The 16503-nt window shown below is 39.7% G+C and overlaps 1 protein-coding gene across 3 annotated transcripts in view; it reads left to right on the forward strand.

The window, feature by feature from the left end:
• Positions 1-15316, forward strand: part of SLC34A2 (solute carrier family 34 member 2) — a 34839-nt gene extending 19523 nt beyond the window's left edge. For all 3 annotated transcript variants that reach the window (XM_042812226.1, XM_042812227.1, XM_042812228.1), the window contains 12 exons: positions 765-873; positions 975-1112; positions 1587-1715; positions 2535-2678; positions 3302-3413; positions 4998-5193; positions 5785-5880; positions 8397-8517; positions 9225-9392; positions 10743-10859; positions 10947-11071; positions 11802-15316. In XM_042812226.1, the coding sequence (XP_042668160.1) occupies positions 765-873; positions 975-1112; positions 1587-1715; positions 2535-2678; positions 3302-3413; positions 4998-5193; positions 5785-5880; positions 8397-8517; positions 9225-9392; positions 10743-10859; positions 10947-11071; positions 11802-12377 (2031 nt within the window). In that variant the 3' untranslated portion in view covers positions 12378-15316. The remainder of the gene's footprint in view (positions 1-764; positions 874-974; positions 1113-1586; positions 1716-2534; positions 2679-3301; positions 3414-4997; positions 5194-5784; positions 5881-8396; positions 8518-9224; positions 9393-10742; positions 10860-10946; positions 11072-11801) is intronic.
• The last annotated feature ends 1187 nt before the right edge of the window (positions 15317-16503 follow it).

The following is a 16503-nucleotide window of genomic DNA, read 5'->3' on the forward strand; positions in this document are numbered from 1 at the left end:
TGGCCACGTGATTTCTTATTTTGATGATGTTTGATTATTGGACAATATTACAATGAATTCTAAATGCTTGACTTAAAAAGGGGTCCGAAAGGAAGCGGTTCACAAATAGAGCCTGTATGAGCTGACTGAAACTGAAGCTGCAAATACAGACCTGCAAATACAGTCCTGAAAATGGCCACTGCTATTCGATGATGCTCTTGTCTGGTCCTTCAGCAGGGATTGCTCTGGGGCTTCTGGAGCTTGGGTCTTCCTTCAAATTGTCCAGGATCACTTTGCCATCCACCCTTCCATAGGAATGAACCAGTAAAGGCATCAAGAAGATTTTTTTTTAGCATATTTGACCACCCAAAGCAGGGGAAGAATGAATTACCAGTTTGGTAATATGTCAAAACCTGAAGATGGAAGAAAGTAAAGCTTTTTGCTGAAGGAAGATAAAATGAGTTAGAGAAATGTTTAAGGTTTGCAAGGTTAAGCCAAGAGAAAACTTGGCTTTCATGCCAGTTGAAAGTGAACAAAAATTCAGACATACATATATATGAAATTTTGTAAATTGTGCGAATGAAATAAACAGTGTGATTTCAAAATTAATTAAGATATCCATTTCACAAATAAAGGAATAATTCAGAAAGATTAGTAAAAATCTGTGTTCGAAGACAAGTTGCTTCCATTCCATCTCTTTTAATCATGTTTTTCACATACCTTGTTGTAAGCTGTATTTGTTGACTGCACACAAATTTTAATCAGCTCTACTTTATTGGTCACAGATCATGGCTCCTTGGCCTGAGGTAGACAAGCCTGAAACCAATAACTATATTGGTGATTCCTCCAAACAAAACCAGAACGTGCCTGGAAAAGAAGGAGAAAATCACAAAGGTAAGTTGTGTTGACCTGCAGGTTACAGAAATATGTATGCTTGAGGCTCCTTGGAGAAGAGATAAAATAATTAAAACATTTTTAATGTTCTGTTTCATCAGGGAACGTGGCTTCACTTGGAAACAAAGTGGAAATTCAACCTGCATTTTCCACAATAGCATTGATAGATGAGACAAGGCAAGAAGAAGAAGACCCATGGGCTCTGCCAGAACTGCAGGACACTGGAGTCAAGTGGTCAGGTAGACATTTCTCAGTAAATAAGTTATGTGCACTTATTTTTTCCTTGATTTCTGATGTCTGAATTTAGGATTTGAGCAGTTTTCAGATGTAGACTTTACACTTTGTCTCATGTTCCCCAGTGGTGAAGCTGGGATATGACATTCTGGCTGCTAATAAGGAATTGGAAACCATACTGCTTACCCTCCCTAACGCACAAGGGGATATATGGAAAACAATCTAAAAGTAGTGTGATCTTATTTTCAGACTCATATTGAACTTTCTTTATTCAGTAAGATGAATGTGTAAAACTAAGGGCCAGTCTAAGACTTCATTAGGTAAATGAACTGTCTGCTTCTGCAGTTAAAATTTGGATTAAGAAGAGCAATTTTGGATTTAATTAAATGCAGGAGTCACAGCACTGTACTTAGCTCCATAGCCTCTTCTTCTGCACTAAACGAACATGTTTCTTTATGCACAATGTATTTGTTTTACAGAACTGGATAGAAAAGGAAAGATTATTCGTGTACTCTATGGAATAGGAAAGTTTATTATGTTGCTTGGATTACTCTACATGTTCGTGTGTTCTCTGGATATACTGAGCTCTGCTTTTCAACTAGTAGGAGGTATGAAAATACATTTAAAGTATCAAAAATAAGCTATGAATGGGGCAGTAAATCTCATCTGAATCACTAAATTGCAAGTATCACTCTTAAAGATCATATGACAGATTTATGTGTAGAGATGTAGGTTTAGAAGGAAGTATCTCTGCGTGAAGACTTCTTCTGTGTGAAAGGACCTTTGTTTCTAAGTTTCCAAACAGCTGTCGATGAAGAGATTGATCTCAATTTCTTAGGAAGCTCTGTTACTTTAGTGACAGAAGCATTCAGCACTGAAATGTCCCCTAAGTCATTCAAAGATGAAAATTGTTGAAATATAATTTTACATTTACCTTTCTTTAAGGGTTGAATTTGGCTCATGGACTCAGCAGTGGCTATCAAATAAATATGTGAGCTTTTTTAGAATTTTTTTCTGGATTTTTGGCAACCTAGAAAGCTACAGGAACAGTATTACTCAGAATTATTAAACTCTTCTTGACATGGTAACCAAAAATCATCAAGGCAGTAATAGCATTTAAATCTATGCATATGTGCTTTTTTACTGTACAGTCTTTACTCTTTTGCTAGTTTTATATGGTTTTCTGCGGAATTCACTGGAACTTGTGTAGTCACTGAAATGAGAGAATATAAGGCATATAACTGATAAACTGAGACTTCAGAACCTGAATTTGGATCCTTGGGCTACATCACCTCGTACATTTTTCTGCTTGCAAGCATGCATGCATATGTATCGTGTTAAATTGTTGCATGGTCTTCTACTAAATGCTCTGCTAATTCCTATTGACTTCACCTTGTACTCCTCTCACTGAGAATATGTTTTGGTAGGTAAAGCAGCAGGGGACATTTTTAAAGATGATTCAGTGCTCTCTAATCCTGTTGCGGGGCTGGTGATAGGAGTTTTGGTGACTGTGATGGTCCAGAGCTCCAGCACTTCTTCATCCATTATCGTCAGCATGGTGTCCTCTACATGTAAGTCTGCTTGCTGTGTCTTCCTGGAAATCACCCACAAATCTTGGTGCAGCATGTAACTGTCCCCACCTGTGTTGAAGTTGTAAAAGCATTGAATTTAAGAGTAGGGATTGCAGGAAGACTTTCACTGCTGATGCCTTTGATATTAAAAAAAAAAAGAGAGAGAGAGAGAGAGATAAAGTTAATTTGCTGCAGAAAACAGTGAAATAATGTTCATAACAGCAGTGAAAATCACTGGAAACATTGGCATTGAATGTACTAAGTTTGGAAGTATCCACATACCTTTCTTGTGTTAACCAGATACAGAATTTTGTTTCTGGCAACATTTCAAAATTCTTTAGAAAGAGGGTTATGCCTGGGGAAGAAGAGACAGTTGCTCTGTCCATCAAATGTCTGATGAAAAGAGATAACAAGGGACTACAGCGGGGATCACAAGACTGTTGGAATGGCATGTTCCTGAGGGGCGTGGTTAAAGCAAACATATCTGCAATGGAGTCCCTTATTCCAGTGACATTGAAGAGAGTCTGTTCCTGTGGCCTTAAATAGGTTAATTTTTACTGGATCAAATAGCTCAGAGATGATCTCATTTTTTTTCATTCAATGCTTCATTTTCTACTTTCTAGTGCTGACTGTACAATCAGCTATTCCTATCATTATGGGGGCAAACATTGGTACCTCAGTTACAAACACAATTGTGGCGCTCATGCAAGCCGGGGACAGGAATGAATTTAGAAGGTATTGTACTTAAACATTAGATCTGAAAAGTTGCTTTTCTTCCTTCTTAGTAAGTTTTCTTCTATATTGCCTTAGTAAGTTTTCTTCTACTACAGCCATTCAATCCTTCTATTGTCCAGAAGTTGAATGTCTGGTTATGAAAGCTGCAAGCAAACTTCTAAAGCAACTTTTATGACCTCTAAATCTCCATGGAGATATTTAAAAAAAAAAAAAAAAAAAGAAGATCCTGTTTTTCTTTGTCATAAGGAAGTAAAGAAGTCAATTCTGTGATTTTCTTTCAGAGGATAGCAAATTGTAAGCTGTCATCATTCCTGCCATGGCCAAAGTAGAATAGCTAGGTGTATGGTTTCACATACTTGAAGAAAAGCGTATTGTTCCTTCAAATTTTTGTGGTTTTATAAAAGTCCATCATTTTTAATAGGATCTTACACAAGGATAAAGTTTCAGACAGCTTCCAGGACATCACCCACCTTTGTTTACCTCTTAATTATAGGAGTTAGTAGATTGACATTACACTATTTTGATTGTTCTACTTAAGAGAGACATCAGTGTTCAAAGTTTTGGAAGTCTACAACAGACAAAAGATGGTAACCATAGAAAATATGATATGTTCTGGCAGTCACGTTGTAACAAGTCTGCCATTTGGCATTATCATTGAGAGTTCACGGCAGCAAACTTGGGAGGGATATGGGGCTTTGGTACCTTATCATTTATGACATACTGAACATACGAAGTACCAAAGCATACTTCTACAAGACTTGCTGTCCTTGTTTGTGTTGGACTTAAACTCCAGTGACAAAGTAACCCATTTGTTTTGGGCCAGGTAAAAAAAAAAAGGTTAAATAAGTTGATTTCATTGTAACCCTTAACAACCACTTTGGTCTCTAAATACTTTTGTTGTCCTACTTTGAGCCTTCCACCTAATTTCCCCTCAAGCAATTTGGAACGTAAATTTCAGGATTACCATTTCAAGGAATATTTCCTCCACATTTTCTCCCTTTTCAATGCTTAATTTAAGGAGTTATATTTTAAAACAAATATAGGCAGGTTGCACAGAATTTAGAGCTATTAGGAAACAGCTATTAGGAATGTGGGAAAGAGTGCCCTTGAGGAAACAGTTGTGGCTCTTCAGATTGTGGAGGACAAGCTGGGAAGACAAAATTGCGTTTTGCAAGAACATGTGAGAGGGCTGCAAAGAGCCACTTCTGCATGAGTCAGGTAGAATAAGTCCTGGAGGCAAATCCTGTTTCAGGATCAAAAAAATATCAAAAATAGGAGAGAGGCAAGATGAATGTAGGCTATACAGCCACTCTTCAACTGCGTACTGTTAGCAGCCTTCTGTTAAGGATCACTTGTCTTTCCTAGTTTTTTCTTGTTTCAGTGACCTTAGCTGACTCTTTTGCTTGGTTAACAGTTTGGAGAAAATGTGGAGCTCTGTAATAAAGTTGCCATTTTCTGGGGCCTTAGAAATGAAGTAATGCCTGCCTTGAGATTGGCTTCATCTCCACTTTTATGATTTCATATTTAAATGGAAGTTGTGCACATATTGTTTAATTAAAATCAGTTCTATTTTTTAATTTCTAGGGCCTTTGCTGGGGCAACAATTCATGATTTCTTTAACTGGCTTGCTGTGTTTGCATTGTTGCCCATTGAAGTCATTTCTGGCTATCTTTACCATCTCACCAATGTTATAGTTGAGTCCTTTCATCTTGAAAGTGGTGATGATGCCCCTGAGCTACTAAAAGTCATCACAGACCCTTTTACAAAGCTCATCATTGAGGTAAGCTTTTTAGGTCTTAAGTTAAGCTGCTGCACAGAGAGCCCTAGCTCCATATTTCCCATTTCTATTTCCCCCACATTTCACCTTAGTGAGGACGGACCTCGCTAGGAGGGCTGGGAAGGCAGGTGACACATAGGATGGGTGGAGTGTCAGACTGTTGCATAGGCACTGGCAGACAATGCTACTTGAGGCAACCTGGCAGTCCGGAAGATCTGCATAAGACTTGAAGAAATAGCATAAATTATGGGAAACTTACACACCATTGGAGGAGCAGCTGGAGGCCAGATGAATTGCATGCTGCTCCTAAAATGGCAGTAAACATGTTTAGGCAGTTATGTCAGTGTAGCTGCTTGAATAAAATGGCTGAGATATGTGTGTGGGTGATTTGGGGAGAATGAGAATTTGGTGTAGAATTTAACCTTCTCTGGCAGTAAAGCTCCTCTTCCTTGTTGGGCAGCAGCTCCAGTGTTAGGGATCGTCTTGGGTGGTTTACATGGTTCAGTTTCCAATGAAAGTTATTATTTGAGTCGAGCTGAACAAAAATGTATGATGCAAGTTGAAATAATGCTGTTTGTTGTTCTTTCCTTAAAGCTTGATAAATCTGTAATAAATGCAATTGCTACTAACGACGAATCAGCAAAAAACAAAAGCCTGGTAAAGATTTGGTGCGTAACTGAAACCAATGTGGTGAGTATTATGTTAAATTAGTTGTCAGGCTCCTTAGGAAAGATATTACTGATCTGTAGCTGGCTAATACTAATGCGAAATTAGATTTTTAAATGAGTATTTGTTGCAGCAGAAGAATGAACACAATATAATCTAGCATTTGCATCACTTAAACCAAACATGGTATTCCAGTGGTGAGCTGACTTGGGTGCTTTAGGTACTGTACCATGCAGGGCCCTGCTTATCAGAATTTGTGGTTTGGGGCCAAGCCTTTCACTTCTTTCACAATCAAATACCTTTAAACTTGGTGCTTTTATCGACTCCCTGAAAGTGCAAAAAGCTGCAATGGAGGACCAAGAAACTTTCTTTTTTGCCACCATTCATCTATCCGATCTGAGCACCTAGTCTAATATGTGCAAGAGTAATCTGCTGGCAGTTGGTTACTTCAGCTTTCTTAGAAAAACTATCCTCAGACAAAGCCTCTCTGGAGCTAAAATCGTTTGATCTTCACCTGTGTAACACTGCAGTATGAAGAAAGCTGTTGCCCAGTGTGACACCAATGAGTACTTTGGTTGGCTGTGGAGCTGTGTTTGATTTGTGTTGTTCAGCTAAACTAAAAGTAAAGCATTATCTTGGACCTTTACTTGTTAATGTGTATATAAAACTAACTCCTGAAGTCATAATGCACAAGATACTTGAGGACACACAGCAGAGATTAAAATTCAGTGCTTGCATTTTCAGAGGAGCCCAGCTCCTATTGAATGTCTATCCGGATGGCCAGTGAAATGCTAGCTATGGGAGATAGTGGTAGGAGCAGAGCCATGCTAATGTGAAACTCTGCTCGGGTTACCCTGCTTAAGCACTGGGTCTTTAATCCCAGATAAGGCAGAGACTGGGGCAGACCTGCTGCTTCCAATCCTTCGGCAGCTCTTGGTTGCCCTGTTTGCTGGACTTGCAAGCTCAGCAGGGCCTGAGCCTCCTGCAGTCCTCCCACTGTTAGAAGGCAAGTGATGGCACAGGGAGCATAGGCTGAAGGTTGCATTTCAACACGGATAATTTTTCTGTAGGCAACTGCGTTTTGGCTATGTACTACAGCCCCAATGTACAATCAAATTACAAAGTCACATGAAACCCCTACAAGTTTGAACTGAGCTTGGTTGGGGAAGAGGAAGATATTTAACTGATTTGCATTCCTAGAAAGTTAAATTAATTTCTGGCAAAAATAATCAAATGGATTTACATCAAGGAGGAATGTATGCAGAATGTATTTAAAGCAAAAGATAAGGACAGACATTTCAGTCTGATGAAGCTGCTTTGATACCACATTCTCTGAAAGAATTTCAGAGAACTGTGATGTTTTCAGTAGGCTGGAGGCTAGGTGCTCCCTGACGTAGTGGGGCCATCCCTGGCTTTGTCCATCCTCTGATGCTCTGCATCAGCTGGAGGGGGAATGTAAATGGTGCAACAAAATAGGATCTGATGTGATCTCTTTCCCCATTTCTGAGACAGTATCACTCCAACATATCTTACAGATAATGCCTGTTTGGCAGCGTGTAGTTCAGAGTCCATTCTGCTGTTAGCTGTATTGACATGGGGAAGTACAGTTCAGTCATGGAAGTTTCTTAATCTACATAAGGACTTGTGGACTCAGTGTCATCTGGGCTATCAGCTGGAGTTCTTGTAAGCAAGGTTGTATTTCATAAAGAGAAATTCAGGCTCAAGTCAATAGTACTAGTACTAGTCATGATGAAAATGATTAGCTCTTAGAGAATCTTTGAGCTTTAGAAAATAAAGTAGTAGCTGCACATCTACATCTCTGTTTCTACAGATGTGAAAGCAGAGGTTCACAAAGGTGTTGTGACCAACCAATGCTCATTCAGCAGCAGATACTGCACTAGTATTGTGATAGTCTGAGTCACAGTCCTGTGCAATGCTCATCACACCATTTCAGAATCACAGAATCACCAAATGGATGAGGTGGTCAGAGACCATCTTTTCCAACCCCTCTCCATCAGGGATACTCTGAGCAGGGCGCCCAGAAGCACACTCAGGTGGCTTTTGAAGATCTCCAAGGAGGAGACTCCACAGCCTCTGGTCAATTAACTGCAGTTAAGCTCACAGTAAAGAGGTAGAAATTGCTTTGATCCAAGGAAATTGTGGCGCTGACTGGAAAGGAATGCCTTTGTCCCGCATCTGCAACCTGATGTGAATTTTTTTCCATGAACCCTGAAATCAGATATTAAGCTTCTTAGCTCCTGACAACACGGTGCTATGGTTGAAATGATGTAGCAGGTTTGGGAAATATTTTCACCTTTAAAAGTTGTGCTGAACAACTTGAGTGAAAGCACAGCTGTTTATTTGGAAAATAGAAGAAAATGTGCCATGTCATTAACAGGGTACAATTGAGTTACACTCCAGCTTACAAATCTGCCTTTAGTTGGGGAATTCTTTGTTGCAGTAAAAAACCCTAGAATTTTGTATGAGCTCTTAATGAATGTTAGTTGCCTGAAACAACTGCTTTTTCTGGCAATCTTTAGACACTGCAGAATGTCACAATTCCACCTTCAGAGAACTGCACGTCTCCTGAACTTTGTTGGTCAGAAGGAAATGTGACATGGACCTTGAAAAACATATCTGAAACAGAATACATCACTAAATGTAAGTAGTAGAAACATTTTGCCTTTGATATAATACCTTTACAGAAATACATATTGTTCTAACAGTGTTAACAGACCACTGTAGAGGAGTATCGAGGCACTCACCTGCATGTGTACACAAGATACTTCTATCGCTGCAGTCAGAACAGCTTGTGCTCTGTTATTCAGCTGGAGTTACCAGCATCATCACTGTATCTGGCAGCACATGGATCTCTTTCCATGCCCCCTAGTATCAGTAAATGAGGTCTTCAGTATCACGTCACCCTGGTTATTCAGGTGACTTGGTGCTACAGTTACAGTCACTTTGCTGTAGCAGGTGCTTGGATATCTCCATCCAGGTGCGCTGTTCAGGAATTTCAGCAGCAGTTCTCAGGCACACAGCCATCTCTTGCTGACCCATCACCCAGCTAGGAGCACATCACAATTTCCTCATTTTGTTGTACTCTCCCTCCATGCACAAAGCTGTACGTGGTCAGCCAGACTTTGCCTGCTCTGCAGATGTGCCTGCTATATATTTTATGAAAGTGTCACGTAAGAGCCCCTCTCAGACACAAATTTTGTGCAGCTAAGGAGATAGCAGTTTCAATTTTTGCCATGTGTGCTCTGGTCCCATTTTCTTAGGCTGTGCAAGCAAACCAGAGCTGGCCTTGGGATCAGAAACAAAAATGAGAGACTAGACCGATTTGTTCTCCTTTTCTTTTTTTCCAGGCCGGCATCTCTTTACAGAATCAGACCTGCCTGATCTTGCCATCGGTCTCATACTTCTGGCTTTGTCCCTGCTTGTTCTTTGCTCCTGTCTGGTGATGATCGTTAAGCTGTTAAACTCTGTGCTTAAAGGACAAGTAGCAAGTGTTATCAAGAAGACAATCAACACTGGTAATTACCTGCTTCCCCTGAAGCTTGTTCTTAGTAACAGCAAGGACACTGGGTACATTTACTGACATCCTCTGTTCTGTTATTGCAGAATAGTTTCAAGAAAATAATATTAAACCAGAAATGTTGCCTCTAAATATTTCTTCAGCTCAGCATGTGATTTTCTTCCTTAAAAATTTTTATTAGTGAACAGTTTGCTATTTAACTGCAGATTAAAAGCAACAGAGACTAAGTCCAGGCTCTCTTTCTGATGTGTAATCGATAGCTGTTAGAGATGTAATCTTCACATCCCCAAAAGATAGCACTGAAATGCTGAGATCATGATTGCCTACTTGCACACAAGGTCTGCACACTCCTTTTAAAGTAAGTTTGACAAATGTACGTAGAGATTATTTGATCTAATTTCCTTTACTTGGCACGTTCCATTCTTCAACTTCCTCAGTAAGATAAGCAGCCCTGCATATTGATACTTTCTGTCTTTCCCTGAATTATCCAGGTGATTTTCGCTTTTGCTTTCATTGTGTGCAAACTAGGGTGCTTGTTTTGTTTGGTTTTCCACTTGGCTGCCTTTTCTCCATTTTCCACCGAATGGAGAGTTCAGAACCTGCACCAGTGAAAATCAGTCCTGGCGTGCACCTGATTGTATGAGAGCGGTCGCAGCCATGGGGAAGAAAACAAAGTGGTCCCCATTCTGTCTTCTCCTGGGCAAAGATCACTGCCCAAATCAAAATAATTGGGTAGAAAGTGGCCAATTACTGTTCATTTGTGATTTGCTCAGAATCTCTCTGTGTCATCTCAGCTGAGGAAGTCCTGACCTCTTGGCTAAGTCATAAGTCTGCAGATTACAAGGGACCATTGTACTTAGTTTCTCTAATCAGTGTGATTAGCTTTTATTTGCAAGAGTAACAAATGAATAATTAGATGTTCAACTTGCAACCAGGTAGGAGCCTTATGATTTTAGTATGGTGGTCTTCAGAGCCTTTTGAAGATCCCATCTACATAGCGAATGCCTGGTTGCCAAAACCAGGAAACTCTAGACAGATGGAAGGTGTTGAGTTGAAACATGTCTGGTACCTAATTGTATTACAGCATATATACTGCCCTGGGTCAGTACAAAGGTCTACCTAGGCTAACATCCGTCTCACAGTGTGTCCAGTCGGGGAAAGCTGGAGAGAATACAAATAAGAGGGCAAATTAAAGTGGTAGAACTGACTCTAACCTCCAATCTTGTTTTAGACAACATGTAAACAGTATATATACATTCAGAACGCTTAGTAGGGTTTTCTCTGTTATATGATTTTGCATGGAATATTTTGTTATTCTAAAGGCATTGTCCTCCCTCTATTTTTCTAGATTTCCCATTTCCTTTTACTTGGCTGGCTGGATATCTGGCTATGCTTGCAGGGGCTGGTATGACCTTCGTTGTTCAAAGTAGTTCTGTCTTCACATCTGCTATTACACCTCTTGTTGGTAAGTTGTCAGTATTTTATTCTTCATCCCCACATTTTAGCTTCTTTATCATTCTAAAACTGCTTAATGCCATTTCTTTTCTTCTAGGCATCGGTGTTATAAGCATTGAGCGTTCTTATCCCCTCACCCTAGGAGCTAACATTGGCACAACCACAACAGCTATACTTGCAGCTTTAGCAAGCCCAGGGAGTACATTAAAGTATTCATTACAGGTCAGTATAAACCAATGGTTCCTTGAATTTATTTAGAAGCCGCAACTTTTCTGAGTGAAAACCCAACAAAATATGTCCTGGATATTGAGCTTGATTCTATATGTGGTACTAATTTCAACTACGACAGCAAAAAGCTTCTGTTAAGCATTCCTAGCATGTCAATATGTAGTAAAATCTTTCCTAAATTTAGCTTGATCTGATTGAGTGCATTCAGAAATCCAGCAGGATTGGCCACTTGACTGCAGAGCATTGAATCTCAACATCTTAGAATTCAGTGCCCAAATCTGACAACTCTCTTAGGTAACCCCCTTTGAAGGTTACTAATATCTGTAAGTTCCTTGCTCAGGATCCTGATGCTTGCTTTACCAGCTTTATTTGTGGTAGACTCAATTTATTTCATTACAGTGTTGCATTTTAAAACTTCTCCATCTGCAGGGAGATATCTTGTCTCTGTTGGGCTTCTCTTGTTTCAGATGCTTGTTTTCTTGTTTCAGATGCTGTGACCTATTTATCATCTTTGATCTTTTGTTGTCTTCGCTTCTACTTTACTGCTAGACCTTCCCTAGCATGAAAAAAGGACTTGGAAATACCTCACACATACTAAAGATCAAAGTGAGGAGCAAGAGAAGGGAAACTATGAAGTCAGTACCACTGGAAGTTATTATTGTGTGGGTAGGACTATTTAATGTCATTTGAGGTAATAAACTTTTCAAATGTTTTTTGCTTTTAGATTGCCTTGTGCCACTTTTTCTTCAATGTCTCTGGGATTATCCTGTTTTACCCGCTGCCTTTTACCCGGCTGCCAATCCGCATGAGCAAGAGCTTGGGAAACATAACAGCCAAGTACAGATGGTTTGCTATATTTTATCTTCTCATCTGCTTCTTTCTTTTGCCTTTGTTTGTATTTGGTCTGTCACTGGCGGGCTGGCCAGTCCTTTTGGGTGTTTGCCTTCCCCTGTTGGCTCTGTTTATTGGTGTGATTGTAGTTAATATTATGCAGACAAGGCGGCCACATTCACTGCCTGAGAAGCTTCAAAACTGGGATTTCCTACCCGTCTGGATGCACTCCCTAGAGCCCTGGGACAATATGATTATGTCTTCACTCTCCTTTTGTGGGAAGCATTGCTGCAGATTCTGCAAGTGCTGCAAAGTCAATGCAGAACAGGAGGGTGCCAAAGATAATCAGCTAAAAACTATGGAGGTTTATGAAAACACCATTACAATGGCTGATGAAGAAAGAGGTGTAAGAAGGGCTCCAGCTGCAGCTTGTGTTGAAAAAACAGGCACAAACAACACAGCCTTATAGTAGCGAATCAACCCATAATAGTAGAGGTAAAGCATAGGACAGTCAGGCTCTTGAAAACTACCTTGAACAATGCACTGAGAACAGAGTGAATATTTTGTTAGGTTCCTGCAGCCAGTGATATATCACTCATCAAGGAATGGAGTCAAGCAAGCTTGACAGAGTCCCTAGAAAATCTACGATCAGTTGAAAAGCTAAAGACAGATTTGCTTACAGAGCATCTACTGTGTGGTACCTTCATCCAATGCTATCAGTTGCAACCAAAAGAAATCTTGATGTAGTCCTATGAAGAGAGGGATGAAAGGAGCGTGATTAATTAAAAAACAGTCAACCCAACAATATGCTTGTAGGACAGCCTTTCTGGCCTATTGGCTTATTCAATAGAAGTTACTTTATGATACCCTAAAGGTTCTGTAAATGAAAAAAGAAAAAAAAGTGAAAAAGAAAACAAATCCAAATGTTTTCATTGGCTTATGTTCAGTGGTCAAAATAGGAAACAATATTCCAAATATGGACAAAATCTGTTGTCTGTGTGGAGGAAAATGAAATTCTGGGACATGCCTCAGGAGCTCTGGGAGTCCTAGTCTGGCATAAGGGTATGCATAAGCCCATTTTGAGCTCTTTGTCTCTTTTAACACAAGAACAGGAGCTGCTGTCTTTTGTTGTCTCAAGCTAAAGGCCAAACATGAATTGCTGATCACTTTGCCTGCTGAAGTTAAACACTGGGTTTGAAGACACTGGGTGGCTATGAAAGAGCTTTGTGGACTCAGGGTGTGGTTGCATGGCTGTCTGTCTCTCTAGATGGTCCTCCCCCATCCTGTCCACTGAGTAATCCCATAAGCACTTGTCCTGGCACAATTAGAGAAAGGTGCAGGACAGAGAACAAGTGACTGGCACAGGTGTGTAGAGAGCTGCCCAACTCCAGGCTGACACCACGAGATCTGTCTGCAAATTGGGACTGAGCCACAACATGGCATTTAAATGTAGGAGTGGAGACTGGCTTTAGAGCTACAAACGAGGGAACCTGGAGAACAGACTATGGTTAGAGTGGGACACGCAGCAGCATTAACAGGTGAGAAATGAGCGTTCCTTCTGTATGGTCACTGCGTGCTCTGAACCACCCACCTTCGAAATAATGTGAATTTTATTGGCAATTGTATGTAGCAATCCAAATTCCAAACAAAATCCCTAGGTAGTGTAGTCAACAGCACACGTAGTCAATCCAGAGGTAGTATAGCACTTGGTGTAAAGCTGCTTGTGCTCAGGCCTTAAATTACTGATTGTTTAGTAAATGCTTACGAGACAGCACTGAATCATGGGCTGACAAAAGGTATCATTTCAACAACAGAAAAAGAGCATTTCAAAGACACACTGGGTACTTCTGCTGGCCTTTAATAACTTAGATATGAGTGAGCATGGGATAGTACCTGAGGTCCAACCACTAATGGAAAAAAGATCATGTGGCAGAGTGTAGGCCAATCAGTATCATGTAAAGCCGATTTGCATGGTTGATTTGTAGATTAAATCTGTAATGGAAAAACTGAGAGGACCCTTAGTTTATCATAGCCACTCAGTGCTGCTATAACACATTTACTTCTGAATAGTTGGTAGTTTTCTGCAGAACTAGGATTAGTAGGCTGCATTTGTACATGTTTTAAAAGGGAAAATTTTTTCATTTGCTTTTTTAAGCTCGCATTGAAAATAGCAAATTGAGCTGCTTGAGACATGTTTGCAAATTGCATTCATGCTGAGATTCCAGCTGTTTCTGCAATAATGAGCCAGTGACAAAATGCTTAGCATCAGAGTACATTTTCAAAATAATTTAATTCTGGTATAGTTCTGCTCTTAGTGGGTTTAATAACAGAGAACGGAGTTCTACCAAACTGTTCTGTTTCAAATTTACTTTTTCTCCATATAGTTCAAACAGAAATTTGTCAGCATTTCATTTTCAAGGGGGAATTATTCTTCATTTTATTTTCCCAGTTCTGGATTCTTTCACATTCTGTGTTTCTGTAAGTTCCATTTCCCATGCTCTGTTTTGACGGGGAAAAAAAAAAAAAAAAAGAGAAAATATGTGAAAAATGCAGAATTCTTTCAAAGGTATCTTGAATTTCCATTGACCATTCATTGAAACAGGAAACATTTCCATCTACTCTTTCTGATTTCTTACCATGCACCTTATTTTGCGTCTTGAAGTAAAGCTGTCGAGAGCAGTGATAATAACTCTCAGCAAAACATCAGAGGAAAAGCAATTCTTACAGAAGAATCAGGGTAAAAATTATAGTCAGACATATCAGTACTTCATGTTCCTCATTAACTTTCCCCTAGGATATATCAAGTTTGTGCCCTCCTCTCTCCTTGCTGGTGAACTTCAGGCCATATTGTGCCGTTGTTTTAGGCAGATTCCAAAACAGACTTCTGTTTAACACTTGACAGCACAACATGTCCTGGAAAACGTCCCTCCCACTCTTAACAAAAACTATTTACACTTTATTTATAATTATTTGAGTGTACAGAACTTTTCATAAGTTATACAGAAAAAGGCTTGTGATTGTGTTATATATACGTATTTGAAAACCACACGATGTTTAAAATGTAAAAAGGAACTACTGTATATTTGTAATATAACTTTTAAAATCGTTTGTAACTGTGCATACTGTGTATTACGGAGGCTGTTGGCTCCACCAATAGGTTACATAAAGATTGTTAGTAATGCAGAGACAGATTTCTTAAAATAAAGATGAGAAACACCTATGTATTTTCATAATATGGCTTTGTGCACAAGGCTGCAGAACTCCACTTTTCTAACAAAGATTTGAATTTTCTGCAATGAGGAATTTTGGAAATGCGAGATTTCTAAAATGCTTTTTTAAATTCTTACACGTTTTATCTTTTACTGTTTTGGGGACAGCATATGGCTTTATACTTCGTCATGAACACTCATCTTGTCTGTCCTCATGCATTGAATGTAAAAATAAAGAGAAAATTTATAAAATGAAGATTTTCATATCTGTTTGTAGACGTATCGTGGAAGATGCAGAAAAATGAGGATGCGGACATAGACTAGTTTGAGGTGATATAGTGTAAAGGAGCTGGGGTTAGCTTCAGGCACTGCAGAAACCCTTCAGAGAGCTCCGTAGCCATTACCAGAGATTTTCATATGAAGCAAAAAATGAAGAATTGCTCAGCTCAGTTGCACAGGTTGAGATACTTTCCAGCAGCGCCCTGCAGATCATCCTCAGTGAAGGTAAGTGTGGGAGTCCAACACCAAGGCTGTGTGACTGCTGGATACACCTGATGCAGTAGTGGCACTGGGCTCAAGTTCTCACTTCTACATGAAAGATGGCAAACACAGCATTTCTGAAATACCTTCCATGACCTGAGTGACATCTGGCTTATGGCAAAAAAAAAGTAGACATCTTACTTTTTTTTTCATCACATGTGGTCTGTGGAGCTTAAAATGGAAGAGATGGAGAAGAATAAGAAGCTGTCTTTAAATACCTTAAAGGTTATTTTAACAGGTTGTATTTCCTAAGTCTAGGCTCAGCACTGGCTGAGGAACCAGCCCCAAAGCAACTGCCATTTTAATCACCATATGAGATGAAGATAACAGAAGTATTTCATATAGCACAAATAACTATGCAACACAGTGTAAACTGTCTTCTAATGTGCAAGCAGCAAGCACTGTAGGCCTGTGATTTAAGACTTACAGCTTCTTATAGTCATGCAGAAATACTTCAGTTCTGTGTGCCATCACTCTCCGTGACTCACTGTCCATCATGAATCAAAGCACATCCAGGAAACAGGCAGAGGTTGTGCCATCCATCTCACTGTTTCCAAACCGTCTGCAGAGCTGCCTAGGGCGAAGTTCAGCAACGCCTGTCAGTATTTAACAGCAGATACATGCTGAAGCCTTTAAAATGTTCAAAATAATGCTTCAGCTAATTGCTGGGTTGATCCAGTTTCTGCAACTTGAATCTATCCTCTTCCTCTCTGTTTATGATTTAACCATTATGATGGTCACAGCTCCTTCTGGTATTCCTAGTCTTGTTAGCTCTCTGTTGAATCTTCATACTCACTTCCCCCTCTTCCAAACTGTTGATAACACCACACTTAACTGAGCTGCACT

This window comes from Centrocercus urophasianus, unplaced genomic scaffold, assembly GCF_019232065.1.
Source record: "Centrocercus urophasianus isolate 14NV4802_14NV808 unplaced genomic scaffold, USGS_Curo_1.0 seq_13, whole genome shotgun sequence".
Lineage (NCBI taxonomy): Eukaryota > Metazoa > Chordata > Aves > Galliformes > Phasianidae > Centrocercus > Centrocercus urophasianus.